This window comes from Numenius arquata, chromosome 5, assembly GCF_964106895.1.
Source record: "Numenius arquata chromosome 5, bNumArq3.hap1.1, whole genome shotgun sequence".
Classification (NCBI taxonomy): Eukaryota; Metazoa; Chordata; class Aves; order Charadriiformes; family Scolopacidae; genus Numenius; species Numenius arquata.
In genome coordinates, this window is record NC_133580.1 from 13,717,355 (window position 1) to 13,733,085 (window position 15,731).

The 15,731-nt window shown below is 39.4% G+C and overlaps 1 protein-coding gene across 1 annotated transcript; it reads left to right on the forward strand.

The window, feature by feature from the left end:
- The first annotated feature begins 332 nt into the window (after positions 1-332).
- SERTM2 (serine rich and transmembrane domain containing 2) lies at positions 333-611 on the forward strand. Its single transcript, XM_074148247.1, has one exon. The coding sequence runs from the start codon at positions 333-335 to the stop codon at positions 609-611; it is 279 nt and encodes a 92-aa protein (XP_074004348.1).
- The last annotated feature ends 15,120 nt before the right edge of the window (positions 612-15,731 follow it).

Genomic DNA, 15,731 nt, shown 5'->3' on the forward strand with positions numbered 1-15,731 from the left:
TTTTCACCTATCAAAGGAGGTGACCTACCAAAAGAAGGACCAAAGCATTTTCAGGACAAAATAAAAGCCAGATGGCAGTGTAAAACACAAGTCTAATGCTTGTTGTCATCGTAATAGCAACTTGCAAAATTATTTGCAAAGACCTGTCTCATGCAATCTGCTTAACTGTGTGAACCAGCAGTCTTGAGACCAAGAGGATGGAGCACTTCTTGCTGAAGCCATCGTGCCATCTGTCCTAAGTTTTCTCTCTTGACCTCCTTTGTGAGCCTAGTGAGGGAAAACAGGAACTCTGAGGGTAAATAGGGAAAATGGATCAAAGCTGACAGAGAGCAATGACTGAGATTTATTTTAAATTCCGTGGAAACCTGACTGGCCGTGTCCACTTGCCAACTCTGGCTACAGAAGTAGACACAACAGCAGATAAATATTCCAGCCTCTACGTGTACGTGGGATTGTTCCTAACACTACTGGCTATCCTTCTCATATTGCTTTTCTCCATGCTCTTGCGCCTGAAGCATGTTATTTCCCCAATCACCACATCTCCAGAGAGCACTGAGAACGTCCAGCAGTTCACAGATGTGGAAATGCACAGCAGGATTCCTACCACTTAGAGACCCCAAAGCAAAGAGGGCTCTGTCCTTGTGAAACATGTTTTGTTCTGCAAAATGGTGGTGGAAAGAATCTCTGCCTGCCTAACGAGCCCTACAACTTATTGCACAACCATCAACAGCAGCACAGAGCGTATGGAGAGTGTCGTGCAGCTCAGACTGACTGGCTGGAACCCACTGGCTGTTGACACTACAGGCAACATGTGTGCAACACCCCCAATAAAATTTCCATTACAGAAACCTACTGCTGTCAGGAAAGACTCATATCCCTCCAAAATCGCTTGCAGAAAATGGTAAAAGCCATAATAATGACAGCCAAAAGCCCAAAGAAATTCGTACCAAAATGTGTCCTGGAGCCTGTATTTGCTGACCTATTTCTCTGCCCTTAAATTCCTTGCTTGTGAAAAGAGTTGAATCAACAAAGTAAACTGGCTTAAGTGGGAAGAGCCCATGGGGTACATACAGAAATTATCAGTGGTTTGGAAATTCTCAGGCATTTCTCCCATTCAAGAAGGAAAACCTTAAAGTGCTTTTTTTCCACTTGAATGGCAGATTTACACAATGGAGTTTCAGAAGTATACAAATGTTTCATGTTTCATCACCTGCTGGAACTATGGGTTTCTGCAATTAAAGACCTTACAGTGGATAGCTGCATTCCAGATATCAGAAAGAGACAGAACTTTTAAAAGAGGAAGGAAAATAAAGATAAAATTTACAAAGGTTTAAAAAAAAAAGAGGGAACAGTGGGAAATGAGCAGCAGGAGAGAAAATTGTTAAAAGACATTCTATCTCTCTTCCTTTATTCTCTATTACATTAACTGAGCTGAATATAAAGATATTCATGCCTTTCAGCCTTCCCAGTATCACTCAGTAACTGAAATGCAGTGTAAAGTCTGTGAGTCAACGGACATCGTTCTCCTAAGAGACTCAAACTCATAATAACATTTCCTCTCATATCCATGTTGGGTTTTCTTTCTTAAAAGACAGACAAGTTCTTCCAAAGCTTTTTCATTTGTTTTCCTCCAAAGAAAGTAGAAGAAATGCCAGGGCCTGGCACTGCAATAATGAATAGTGTGAACAGCTCTGGACATAGACTAGTAGGGAATATGCAGATGGAAAGTAAACCCACCGAGCACTAAAAGGTAGGACTCAATTCAAATACCCTGCTGGAACATTTGGAAACTAAATTTATGAAACAACAATCTGACCCAATCCTCTTACTTATAAATGATATACAGAGATAGACTTTGCTTCTGTAGATGGGAAAGATGGAATCAAATATGGCATATATGGCATACCAAATATGGCATATCACAGAGAGAGTGACTGCCTCTTACAGAAAAAACCTTGAGCAAGATTGTTTCACAAACATCTCTAAAGGGCACAAAATTTACCCAGCTTATCTTCTTTATTGCAGCTTAATTCTACCTTAGCGATAAAATCCCCTGGTGTTTTCCACATTTATTTGCCAATTCTCCTCATTGCCAATTCTCCTCTCTCTAAGGGCTTGGAAGGTGGAAACTCCCCACACAAAACCAGTGCTAAAATTAGAGAAGACGCTACATGGACTTGTGATAGTAACAAGAAACTGTTTCTCAAATGCTTTGCGTACAGCAGGTCTGCATATGGGTGAGCTGTTTGGACTAGGAACATGGCTTTTACAGCTGATCGTGTGTGTCGGGGGAGCAGAATGACAAGTAACTGGATACCATTGGTCCACGGGCAGGACTAGTGTTTTTCTTACTGATGTATTTAATACAAAACTATTTAAAAATGTCTTCTTTATATTGAATAGCACCTTTTATACTCCATTAACCCCCACATAAGCAGGTTTAACCTGTGAAATAGCACAGTGATTGTATAAGGGAATACAGCAAACAATACAGTCTCAGCAATATCTCCCCATGCCATGTTTGGAAAAGAAGGCAGGAGGCAGGTTGCCCTCAAGCTTTCTGCCATGGGGACAACACGCAGATATCACTAGGCTGGATGGTGGCTTCACACACCATCTAAAGATTGGCTCCTTAAGGACTGCTAGTCTCAGTACTGCACAAGAGCCCAAATTCTGTGTGACGATTTGGACGTTAATCCAACTAAGACAGATGGCTACTGAGTTCATCAATGACATTTAAATTTAACAAAAATCTAAGTTGGCTTGATGTGTGTCATTCATTCAGCCATCATGAGGCAGACTAGCCCAGGCTCAACATCTGTTTGTCCTGCACAGCTTCCCAATTTTCTTGATGTGCCACTCGAAAGCTACAACTTACTTAGGCTATAAATGTTCCAACGTACTAAATCAGCAACTAAACCACATCAGCCTTCCAGCATAACTATCTGTGGAAAAGCCTAATTTCCAAGAAGCTGCAGGACAGACTCAAATATTGACATAAAATATATCAAACCTACTAGTGGAAAAAGACAGTCTCAGAATCTGAGTTGGGATCCAAATTCTGATTGCTCTGATCTCAGCTGAAAAGCCCCACAGAGGTAAGTGTCAAGACTCCATTCTTTTCTTTCGTATGTTAATTCAGAAGAGTCTCACAACCCTTTAAAACTAATTCAGTAAATATACTGTAAATAAGAGCAATCACTTTACATATCATTATATCACATCCTTACTCAGGCAGACTGTATTTCTATATAATACTGATAAGGAAGGCAGCCCTATCTTCTAACACAAAAATAGCAAGTTTTCCTTTCTAAAGCTTCATTTACACAAAGTATCTGTCCCACTTGATACATATACAGTCCTAGAGGTAATTACAGCACCTCCCTTGTCTGTACAATTTCAGCAAGTTTTAAAGCCTTTCTCATTGAGAAATAGAAGAATTCTTTTTCTCCCTTTTCATTCTCATTTGTAATGTCCAAGACCTGATGACTCTGAGAAAAAGAGACTGTTGGGATGTGTTGACCTGTGTTTGCTGAGTGGGCTTTAGTGGACTTTGGCATTCTCTGGCTATAAGAAGTGGTTATTGGAACTTTTGCATGGATTTTCTGTATCTTGGAGAACTGCAGGTGTTGCATCCACATCCTTCCCACCAGTAGTCTGTTTCCTTCCTGCTTGTCCATCTGCTAAAGAAAATTGGGGTTTTTTACAAAAATAAAGAGACATACTACTATCAATGATGAGTCACTGACTGCTCTGTACTACTCCCATGCATGGATCTGAGAGACCAGTTCATATGCAGAAATTGAATCAAGTGATGCCACTCATTTCAAATTAATCATTGGCCTCAGGGAGCATCTGTGTAAAAAGACCCCATACCAGTCTGTGTAAGTATTACTTGAACCAGGACAGTTTGGTCCCATCTTTACTCCCATCCTAGACACTGGAAACAAATACGACTATTACGTAAATCCATCACTTCCTCTATTCCCTGCCTGTGGGAGAAGACAGCCACATGTTGTTCTGAAGGAGCAACAAAATGACTACACCTACATGTTGCCATTCCTTGTGGGTCAGAGTAAGCCTACAGTCACCAGAAAATCACTATCGCTCCCAAACCTCACAGGGTATTTAGTCTAGGAGGTGTCAGGACCTGAGTATGTTGTAACTCCCCAAACCATACATATTCTACAGAATTTATGCTTGGGTAATCTCATCCACATGACTTCCATTCACATCCATGAATTTTCTGCATTAACAAACCCTTAAGTATTGAGTAGAAAGAGTTGATATGTAGAATATGTTCCTTCTCTGTTTCAGAATATATAAACATAAATGTATATTTTCATATCCTCACAGGGTTGCAGAGAAGAATATAATTTTGCAAACAGTGTAACTCAGCAGAGGATCAACCTTGAGCTCCCTGAAGGACCTTTTGTGATTTTACTTGAAAAAGAAATAAAAGATGTTTGGAAGCCAAAAAATATGTGAAGTCACACATCCATTTAACTGTCAGCATTAATGAAAACTTACTTATATGCCCTGTCTTCACTAGGAAAAACTGTCCTTACCCTGCAGTCACTAATATGGTAAATACTTAAGAGGTAACATCCTAGTGCAGATAGATGCTGTAGCTTTAAAGCAGGTTAGCAGATCAGGAAAGGTGCAGACAACTCCTGCTACTTGCCCTCGCCCTCTGCTGACAGTAAATGCTACAAGTCAATTTATTTGCTACAGATTAGGTATAAAGTTAGGCTGGAATGTTTGTATTTTTTTTTTCAAATAAGATTTATCTTTGTGGTGTGTCTATACTTCAACTTAATTATGGTATGGACAGAAAGTTTGTTCACAGTCCTGTTTATTTGTGTGCCCTAGAAAAAATGTGCAGTCCTACAATGACATGCATGACTAAAAATTCAGATGCAGATATATGTGAAAAGGGGAAAAATCCCAAATGGTATTTTCTTGGTACATGAGCTGTCAAATTAGTTGTTGCCATTTTGATAAATAAACTTAGAGACGATAAAATCTGCTTGATAGATGTAGTGGGCTTAAAAAAGACTACATATAATGTTAAGTAAAAAGCATCCAAATACATAATCCTATAAACAAATGCTAAAGCTACAACAGAAGATTTAAGACTACATCCTTGAGGACTGGTATAGATAGATATAATTTTCTAATCTATATATAGATAAAGATATAATTTTCAGTTACTGTTCCTGACAGATTTCACATTTGCTCACATAAAGGAACTGCATGTTATACGTTCCATCTACCAAAAGCCTAACCCCATAAAGCCCTCTGAGATCTTCATCCTCAGGCTTTTACAGAAGGTTTTAAAGTTCCAGCACAAAAAAGAGCAGTCTTCAATTCCTGATGTTCATTCTGTGGGCACAGACATCAAAAAATGATCAGCCTGAAAAATCACAATAAGTTGGTTCCTTGCATGCTAGTTCTCTAGAATGCAGTATATGAAAATTTCCTCCTCAGTCCTTTCATAAGAGAGAAAAGTTAAAGTTTCATCTAGGATAGTTGATGTTATGTGTGAAAAATAATCCTAAACTGAACTTGAATTTTGACGGATTGGATTTTTCAGAGGTACTCTAGGATTTCTTCAACTGAAGGCAAAAAGAAGTTGTTCAGCTCCAGGCAATGCTAAGTTGTGAAAGCAGATCTGGATACAAGATGGAAAGGTCTGTCCAATTCATAGGTAATTAATAAATAACCCATTCCTTGTACTCCCACCTGAATTTCATGTCTATGTAAACTTGTCAACTGAGAAACAAATGATGAATAATCCAGAAGACCTTCCCCTCCTTTCCTTCTCCTCTAGATTTATTAACCCATTTTCAAAGTATAATTTGATCAAGCTAATAGCCACAGACTTCCTAAACTGACTCTCTCTGCATTAACTCTGCTTTCATGGTCATAGCCCTACACTTACAGTCCCATTTAATAGCAACCAATTAAGGTACAACAACAGGCACCTGCAAGTCAAATGAGAACTCAGTAACAGTCTTTGATACTTGAAATTTGTTCTCTACAAGAAATTTCTCTTATTTAATCTGAGCTGTTGTCCTGATGGTAGTTCCTCTTCAAGTCCTGAAACACTTGCACCACAATAACTACTGGCTGATGTTTATTCATGTAATTTTATGAAAAAACACATACCTAACAGCAATAGTGGAGGATCAAGTAGCACCTATCTGGGATACCCTACACGTGATCAAACACTAGGTGGCCAAGCTCTTCCTTCAAATGCAGGGAATTTCAGAAGGAAACTGGGCTTGGGCTACTCTTTGAATTGTGTGGGCAAGCAGGTGCTGAATTGAGGCACTCTTTACAGGATAACACAAACCCATGAGCTGGATTTGAGTGTATTAGGGGCTTTGGCATCTCCCCCAGCACCTTCCCACTATTTTCCCATGTCCCTTAAACATAACAGAATCCTGTCTTTGGCCCAGAACTCATGAGTGGGTGTTTCCAGTGCTGTGGTGCACAGAGTGGTTGAGGGTGGATTTTTTAAGGCTATGTAAGCCTGAATTATTAGCTTGAAAGACACGAACTTGGATGTCACCTGCTGAAGCAAAATTTACTAGAAAGATCTCCCCTTTACTCCTTATGCCTTAGCAATCCTAATTCAAACTAACTGATGTTCATAGCAGTTAATATGCAGCACTTTTTATAATGTTACTCCATAATTTTTAGGTTACTAGGAACCTGTCCAAATAGCTGTGGCATGACTAGCATGTAATGCCCTAGGAAGCTCACATCTGGGTCTGTGTGAGGTTGCTGCAATACACTCATTGGCAAATCTTACAGCTTGTCACTACAGAATCAAACAGATGTGGATTTGCTGCTGTTCACAAATTTTTCATGTTTCCACAGCTTGGAAAAGCCCTGAACAGCCCTTTTGGCACTGACTCTGTCAGTATGTGGAGTTCAGGTGATAACACCACACTGGTTTGCATTTACTTCATGTTGGCACCTACTGCAGAAGAAATGTGACTTGCTGTTGTTGAATGCATCCAACAAAAGAGAGAGAGGCAAGAGAGGAGCATTCTGAACGCACTTGGTTTTGGCTAATGTGCTATGTTACACCCTGAATTTCAAAGCTGTTTAGTGTTATAGAGCATAACCAACACTGAAAGGGACAGGTGACAGATAACTACAGCACGGCAACATTCTCCATATGCACATCTGCAAGCTACTTGAGAAGAAGAAACCACTGGGATCAGAATACTGAGGCTGCTTTTGCTTTGACTTTTGCTTGTAACTATCCACAATTCACTACCAGACACATCATTGCCTCACTGTCCTGCTTACCTCCACACTCAGACTGCTCAGTGCCAGCTTAGCTGGCATGAGGCTGAATAATAACTTGCTGCAAAGCAATTTGGGAAAGATATGCTGACAGACTGAGTTATACTTAGCCTGGGTGACATTTCCTTCTCTTTAAACTTTTCCAATGAATGTTGCCTGGCTTAGAATTCTTAAAACATCTCCAAATGGATACTGCTTTAATGGGAATTCAGTGTCTTCAGTGCCCACGCTGGACAACAGCAATAACAAAGAGATTAGGAAGAGCTCATCATGCTTTGAGGTACTGGGATGGACCAGACGCCATCTTGAAGGCCTTTCTCTGAAAAGCTGCCTTCCATATCCATGAGGAGGTCACAGCTCAGACATAATGCTTGTAGACAACGCCTTCACATTTGGTATCACGGCTGCCACTTGAAGGCTCAAATAAGCATTTACATTTTATGAATACTGATTAGTTCAGCATCATTGCCTCTTTTTTTTCTCCTAGTGAGGAAACCTGAGATCACAGGAATTACTCACACCTCAAGAACAGGGGACAGAGTAAGATACAATTAAAACTTTAGGTCTGAGTGTCCAGTTTATGCAGGCACCAAGTATCCATGACAGAGAGAACAATAATAGGCATGCAAGGCAAAGGAAGGTCTGTTGTGGGTAAATGTGTGACTGTAGCTTTCTCCTACTGTATGCTTTACTCATGATCCAGCTCTGAATCCAAAAGCAGGCAGAAGAGCCACACAGTAAATCACAGGAATGAATCACAGCAGAGTGCTAAGAGTGCTCATACAAAGTAAAAAGACAAACCTGAGACCAGCTGCACATCAGATAAAAAGGTAAAAAAAAGTAGGACATATAGGAGGACCAAATCAGAGCTTTCTCAGTGCATGCTTAGTTTTGAACTCCAAACCAGTCTTGTACTTGCCCACAACAGTACATATCCATGGGAGAGACGAAACGAAGAAGGAACCAGTTCAAGGAATAAAGCTCAAAACTCAACTCCTTAACAAGAACTCATTATTGAAGTTTTGTTTTCTACAATAACAAATAACAGCTCACCATAAATTGAACAGTTCCAAGAAAAGGCTCACTATGTTGGAATTCAGGCTACTAGATGACAAGCTTAATGCACTTCCTTTCTAACAGGCTGGTCAAAGAGGTCAATGAAGTAGGGGACTAATCTTGTATGGAATATAGTAATGGTCAGAAGGGATTAGCAACTACATCAGCAGGAGGTACCAGACAGCACTTTAGTTTTGTGCCAAGCTGAAATCACAATAGCTCACGATGGCAACATGGCATTAAAATGTGATGTTGTTTCTACAGAACTTGGATTGGAAGAAAGGTGTTGTCTATGGGCTAGAACTATCACGTGCAATCACAACGTCAGTAACACATTTAATTATTAGAAGCTTATGCTAGACTAGCATCACTCACAGAACCATTGCCTTCTCAAAGAAATAAATACTGCTGCAATCTCAGAGGCAGAGACACTGGCAAAATCAATTGCTCTCTCACTGGTAGAGCTGACCTTTTTGGTCCAGCCCTTGGCTTTTAACAACACTTGACATACCATTCACCACAATTAACTGCACAAACCTTCATATGTCTTCCCTACAGGAATAAAACAGATTCAGATCAGATGGGAATGGATGGTGTGATTGCAGACGCTAATTATTTCTTATTTCTTACTTTAGAGAAATGCGACCCCTCTCACAGCAGACTGTGAGAAACCAGCAACAACCAAACCAAATGAGTCAATGCTGCACTGCCAGCCAAAGACTTTGGAATGCAGACAGACTATGAGACTATTTTTTTATAAGTATAACCTGCTTTGAAAAAGTCTCGTTCAACAACATGGAGGTCAGGTACAGCAAATGCAGCTGAGCTCTACCCAGTTTGTCTCTGTGCATGTTCCATGTGCCTCTCCTTCCATTTACCTTTGCATATCACTGTGCCAACCACTTAAGAAAATACAGGAAACTGATAGCAATAAATTATGTAAATAATATCTTAACGTTCTTAAATTTACATTCTCTTTAAATGTAACTTAAAGGTAAAATGCGGAGATGCCAACCAGCTTTCCCTGGACTGTTATCACATGGTTTGATGTCAGCATTACTGAGGCAGGAAAACCTGTGAGTTGCTACATTTTGTCTGTTTTCGGGAGATTTTCTCTTTGTGGGTGCATAAATTATCTCAATTGTTTCCTTTAAGGAAAGACAAACATGGCAAACAAACATCTCCATGGCCAGGAAGCAGTGAGAGCTGTTCTCTGTCTCTCAGGTGATTAGATCCAGCGATACCAGGTTGTCACTTCCCAAGGTATCATCTTTCAGCAGTAATCATCATTTGTTTCTGTTTTTCTTAGTAAACCAATCTATAAATAAACGCAACATGTAATCCTCCTCTTGGGAATGCTGTTTATTCTTTCTTGTGAGTCTGAAAGATAATTCATTCTGTGTTATAAAATATGTGAGACCATTCCATTGAATGAAAATAAGAGTTTGGAGTCAGTTGCATCAGATAGCTGGGAAGGCATGGTTTAGGCAATTTCAATGTTAAACACTGCCTCTTTATTTAATATTGCAGGTTTAAAACTCATAATAGCACATCAGGCAAAATAAACTAATGCCTAGTGATATGTGTACATGTGGTTATCTCATCCTTGAGTGACGGTAGCCTATTCTTTGTCATCCTCATCCACAACCATCCTCTACTGTGCTGAAGAAGCCTTGCAGCTCTTCTCTCTGCTGACTTTTTTGCCATTCAGCAGTCTTTTGAACAACCCTCAGTAGACCTTTGCAGCTTAATGAATTATCTCAGGTTTGAAGAAATCCAATCAAATTGATTTGGAACTTGGCCTGAAGAATAGGACTGGGAGTGAGAAAATCAGAGGTTTTTCCCTTTTCAATCACAGGCAACCCATTTCATGATATAACATGCCCTGTGACAGAAGCTACAATACTCAAAGCTAACTGCATGCCTGAGTAGTCTGGGTACCCACGCTAGTTTGGAGTGTCTCAGAACTTCTTAGAAGTATAGCAGAACTTGTTTTCAGTGATTTTCTTCCCAAGACTCTCTAGTCCAACATTATTCCTTGAGTATATGTCAATAAATCTATCAACTCTCAGTTAGCACTTTTAGGCATAGATTAGTCATTATATTTAGTAGGAGCCTAGATGAAGAATAAGAGGAGTTTATGGAAACTACTTCACATTAGCTCTTTGTCTCCCAGGGTAGTCCTTCATCTTTTTCTGGGTTTTTGTTTACGGGGGGTTTTTTTGTGGTATGTGGCTGGCACAGGCTTTCCCTGGCTCTCTTTATCTATTGAGAAATGTATTATAATTAGAATTCTTTAAGATTTTTAGCATTTCTAGAGGGAATTAGTTCTTTACAGAAGAAGGGTTTTCTCCATTGTGGGATTCATACCATAATTAGACAAAATGATGGGCTAAGTCCCAGTGGAAAAAATGCACTGTAATTGGTGTTCATTTTTGTTACATAAACCCATGGAGATCATGCTGATTCCTCCTATTGCAGGAGGTAAAATTCCTCCTATTCTGAAGCACAGTGTTCAATTTAAAACTGTTGTATCATTATTATTTAGTACCCACAAGTATCCTCAAGACTTTATCCAGCTAAGAAGTCTGATGTGAACCTTCTTCCTCTGAGAAAAATAAAATGCCCCAAAGAAAATTTAAGATCAGCAGCATTTGCACTGCCTAGTCTCAGAAGCAAGAGACTACAAAAGCCATGCTTTGCCCCTTGTCCCTTTTTCAGGCGTCCTTGAATTCAAGTTCGAAAAGAAATACTTGGCATGGCACAAATCATATCTGTATGTCAAAGTAAGATGCACAAAATAATTTCTTCCATCCTACACAGTACATAGGCCAAGAAAATAGCTGATTATAATCATAGAACAGAGGTACCAACCACCAATGACAGACCTGATTGGGTACAAGCAATATGTGGCCAGTCTTTGTAAAAAATAAATATTTAAATGAGTTTATTGCATCTAACAAATCAAATTAGGATGGGTGTTATTAAGAATTAACCATATATTTGTAATTAGTTTTTAGATGAAAAATACCAGTCTCACAAATTTTTCTATTACCTTGCTGATTTCAGAAATCCAGGATGCTCACAATTAAGCCAAGCAGTTACATTCACCTCAAACACAAATGTATTTTTACAGAGGAACAAAACAGTAGTCTGTGTATATGCAATTCTTCTAGCTAATTAGCACCTTGGGGTAGGTTGTTCATAAACAGAAAACAGTAAGGGACCTGCAATATATCCCAGCAGTACCTTGTGTAATACCAGTCTCAGAATCAACAAAGATTTCACTTGAATCCTCACCACGCCACTGCCTCACAAAATAAAAAATAAAATTCCAGGTTCAGAGAAACCAAAGGGAATGATGTTGCCTATCATGACAGCAGTCTAAGGCCCTGGAGAAAAATGGGACACTGTCTGCTTCAGAAGATGTTTCCTTTTGATCTTAGACATGAATCATTTCTTCAATATCAAAGCTCATTACATTCAGAAAAATTAACTTATTTTACTAGTTATGCCAGAAGTGTCATTGTATCAACTGTGGGTGCTGCCAGGCAATTACATCCCTTAAGTGATATACTTAAAAATCAGACAAACCAAAACCAAGGCCCTTCATTTGGACTGCTTTCTTTAACCATGAATCACCATTTTAATATGGCACAGTGACAAGAACAGTTCTTTGCAGTGTGCTGCTAAACAGGAAACATTGATACACAAAGCCTTATATAAATGAACAGTCACATTTAGTATCTGAACATCTCTTAGTTTCTTCAGTGTTACTGTAGATGGAAGTACAGGTGGCCATGCATAAGTACACTACAAGATGAGGCAAATGGGACTATCGTGAACTCAGCAAGGTTTTCTCTAGGGACAAGATATTGTAAAACAGTCTTGTTTTGACGTTAGTGCATGCAGCAGTAAGGGCTCTCCCAAATTTAACACTGAGCTCTGTTTTAGATCTAAGTCAGTTAAATTACACCTGGGATGAATCTGGTTCAATATTTCTGAGAGAGTTCTAGCAAGATTATTTATTTTAAACAGATGAATGTTATCCTGGAATTATGATGCAAGAAATCCTGAGGGAAGATTCACCATTATATGTTGATACTTAAATAAGAGCATATATTTGTAAAATGCACAGGCACACACACTTCAAAACAGTTTTCCAATTGTAAACATGACTATCTATCTCTCTTACACGTATCTCTGCATAGATCATTAGGACGTTAAAAAATAAAAGACAATTTTTTACCTTCACATCTTTGTGAAATTCACTGCACAATATTAACCCTCTGGTTTGCCTCTGCATAAAGTATTTCTAGCATTTCTGGTGGTAAAAAGAAGGCCACAAACAGGAAATGCACGCAAACAAAGATGTTTCTGGTATTGATTCTTCTCAGTATGATTCACTGCTATACAAACATGCAAACAAAAAAAAAAAGGTGGCCCAGACAGAGCCCTTAAAGAATGTCCAAGTTAAGCTCAGTGGTTTTGGCAGGTATCTAGTGGCTACTTTGATGCCTAATGTCTAACGGAAATTAGACTGCCTGTAAATAAGAAGCTGACTATCATCTCATGAGTACAAACAAAAAGGAGAGATAAATTAATCACAACTCTGTCAGTGTTATTAGCACCCCTACTGCTGTTGCAAAGGCTTGGAAATGATGCAGAGGTACAGTTCCTCTGAACAAGACTTGCTGGAAACAGACAAGCTCGGTGCACAAAACATTTGATCTTTCAGACCTTGTGCAGATCTGTGTTGGCTATCTCTGTTGATCAGGTGGGAAGTGAATTTCAGATGACTTTGCTATTTCACTTCGGTTTTGAGAGCCAGCTTGAGAAGACAAAACAGGCATGCAAATGTAAAGACGTTAATACTGTGCTGAAAAGACTGAGCAAAAAGGAGCCTGCATGATTGATGCCTTTTGGTCCCCTTGATGCAGCGTATGCGGACAGCCCTCTACTGGCATGAACGCCATTGAGCATGTTTGTCCAACACCCGCGCTCTTCTGTTTTCTTTTCAGGCAGAACTAGAATTAGCTTTTCATTAATTGTAAGGTATATTCAGCCAGTCTGCATACTTCCAAAATCCATTTACTTAATCAGTGGACTGACTCAGGTGTCCCTGAAGACTTCTGAAAAGCAATTCAAAATGCCTATATAAACTACCGCTGCTGAGAACCAGCTATTGGAAAACAACAGGCAAATGGATAGAGGTGAAATTTAGACTGGGTTCATAGGTAACCCCTTTACCTAATTTTATTCTGCATGGCAAAGAGAGATATTTGTGTGTACTTGCATAGTTGGGACTGGCTGAGAAATAGGAAGGAACTCTGCTCACTTGGAGCTCCTTCCTAAAGATCTAAACCTGTTGGTTTACTTGAGCATAATATTATAATTTTCTTTAAAAATGCACATCAAAAAGAATAATTGAAACATTAAGTCTATCTCAGTGCTTGTAAAAATGCATGCAAGGCCACCTCAGGATTTGATTACACGTGCACCAGCACAAGCTGCCTTCAGAGACCAAAGCTCAATTGATTTCAGGGAGTCTGATTTGCCTGGATGAAAATGAATTTTTAATAGATTTGGTTGTCAGAGGGATTATGCAGGAATACGAAATGGCAGGGCATTCACACAGTGGATTGCTGTGGAGGTGTTTGCTGGTGGCTAGTAAGCAGGAATAGTGGCGTGTGTTTTCCAGACAGTAAGGAGTAGTGCCAGGTTGTCACAGGCAGAGATTCCCTGGGGAGCTGAAGGGACCAGTTGCCAGGAGACATCACCATATCGAGCATTCACAGCCAGCATAACGTTCCTTGCAACAGACCTCAGACTCGCTCCTACATCTGCATACCGGCCCGTTTTGCAACCTTTCTTCAAATTATTTCCTTTACAATCCCCCAACTATCCAGAACACTTAATGGAAATTACCAGCTTTGAGAAATTTTATTTGACATGAAGCCCATTTTCTGGACTGCAATGCAGGCATTTTACCCTTGACAGAAACCTAGCAGAGGCATCACCAGTAAAGATCCAGCTCAATAGCTGGTATAAATTCGTTGAGCCACACTCCTTGTATCAAGGATTGAAACACTGTATGTGGTATAGCCCAGTGTAGAGGTGACCTCCTGCTTCATGGGCAGGGCAAAGACCAGCAGCACTTGACTTTCATAAATCAGTAAGATCTGAACTTCCCGAAATCAGGTCTCAAAGAATCATGACATTGTTTAAATACAAAGCAAAACAGGAGTAATAAAAAGATACATATCTATAGATATACAATAAATATTACTTATGTGTTACTCTTCAGGGCCTTAAGATTCAGTGAGTCATTTTTTTGGTGTCCTCTTCAGAAGCATAAGGCCTTAAAAATCATGATTATGTATTCCCAGAATCTGGGGCTTCAAATATTGCAAAATTCAGAAAAACCCATGAGAGTTGTCAGATCATGGATACTCATTCTAGCTAAGCCACAGCCTCCCCTTCCACTTCAAATGTGAAATACTTAGTCAGTGAACACAGCTCCTCCGTGCTGCATCAGTGCCTCTCTTCTGCTAATCAGCCCAGAGGAAGAGGAGATCTAACATCCCCTCGCTGTCTCCAGTCAGTCTGAGCCTTTGTGTATCCATAGGCTATCTGAAAATCCCCACTGCCAAATAACAAGCCCACAAAGAGACAATTCAAATGATGTAGAAATGTTGTGATGAAATATTTCAAAGTATGCTTTTTAAATTTGCCTGACAAATGTTCCGCTCTTGTTTTCCCAGACCAAGCATCTCTGAATCATGGTAATATGAAGGAATTATTCTCAAAAAATATTCTCCATCTAATTTTCACAGTTCCCTATGGTAACAGAAATATCATCCCTCATCGGTACAGCACTACATCAAAATGAGAGAGGAAAAGGAAGTGAACATTTTTTCAGTTCAGATTTATATAAAGCCAACTAGAAATAGAACTAAGACTGTCTTTACTTATTTTGCACATTCATAAACATATAAAAAGTACTGAAGCAAAATAAATTTAGTGTGGAGAAGTCTAATTGCTCTCTTCTGCCTCATGTCTTCCACTGCACCATTATATCATAAGCCAAAATCAAGAATCAATCTGTGCACAAAATACAAGGTGAAGGAAAGCCAGTGTTGCACCTCACCTTTAAATAGCTAGTCATTGGCTTTTTTTTTCCTTTAAAGAAAATCAGACTGTGTCGCCTTACAGGTGTAACTGTCTTTCTGTTGGTGTATATTTTTAAAAGATTAATTATGATTCATTACTTGATACATTGTCTCCAGCCGATGCATTTCAGGGGTCCTCAGAGTTTTACTGCAACAGTTGTGAGTTAGTCTTTAGACTTC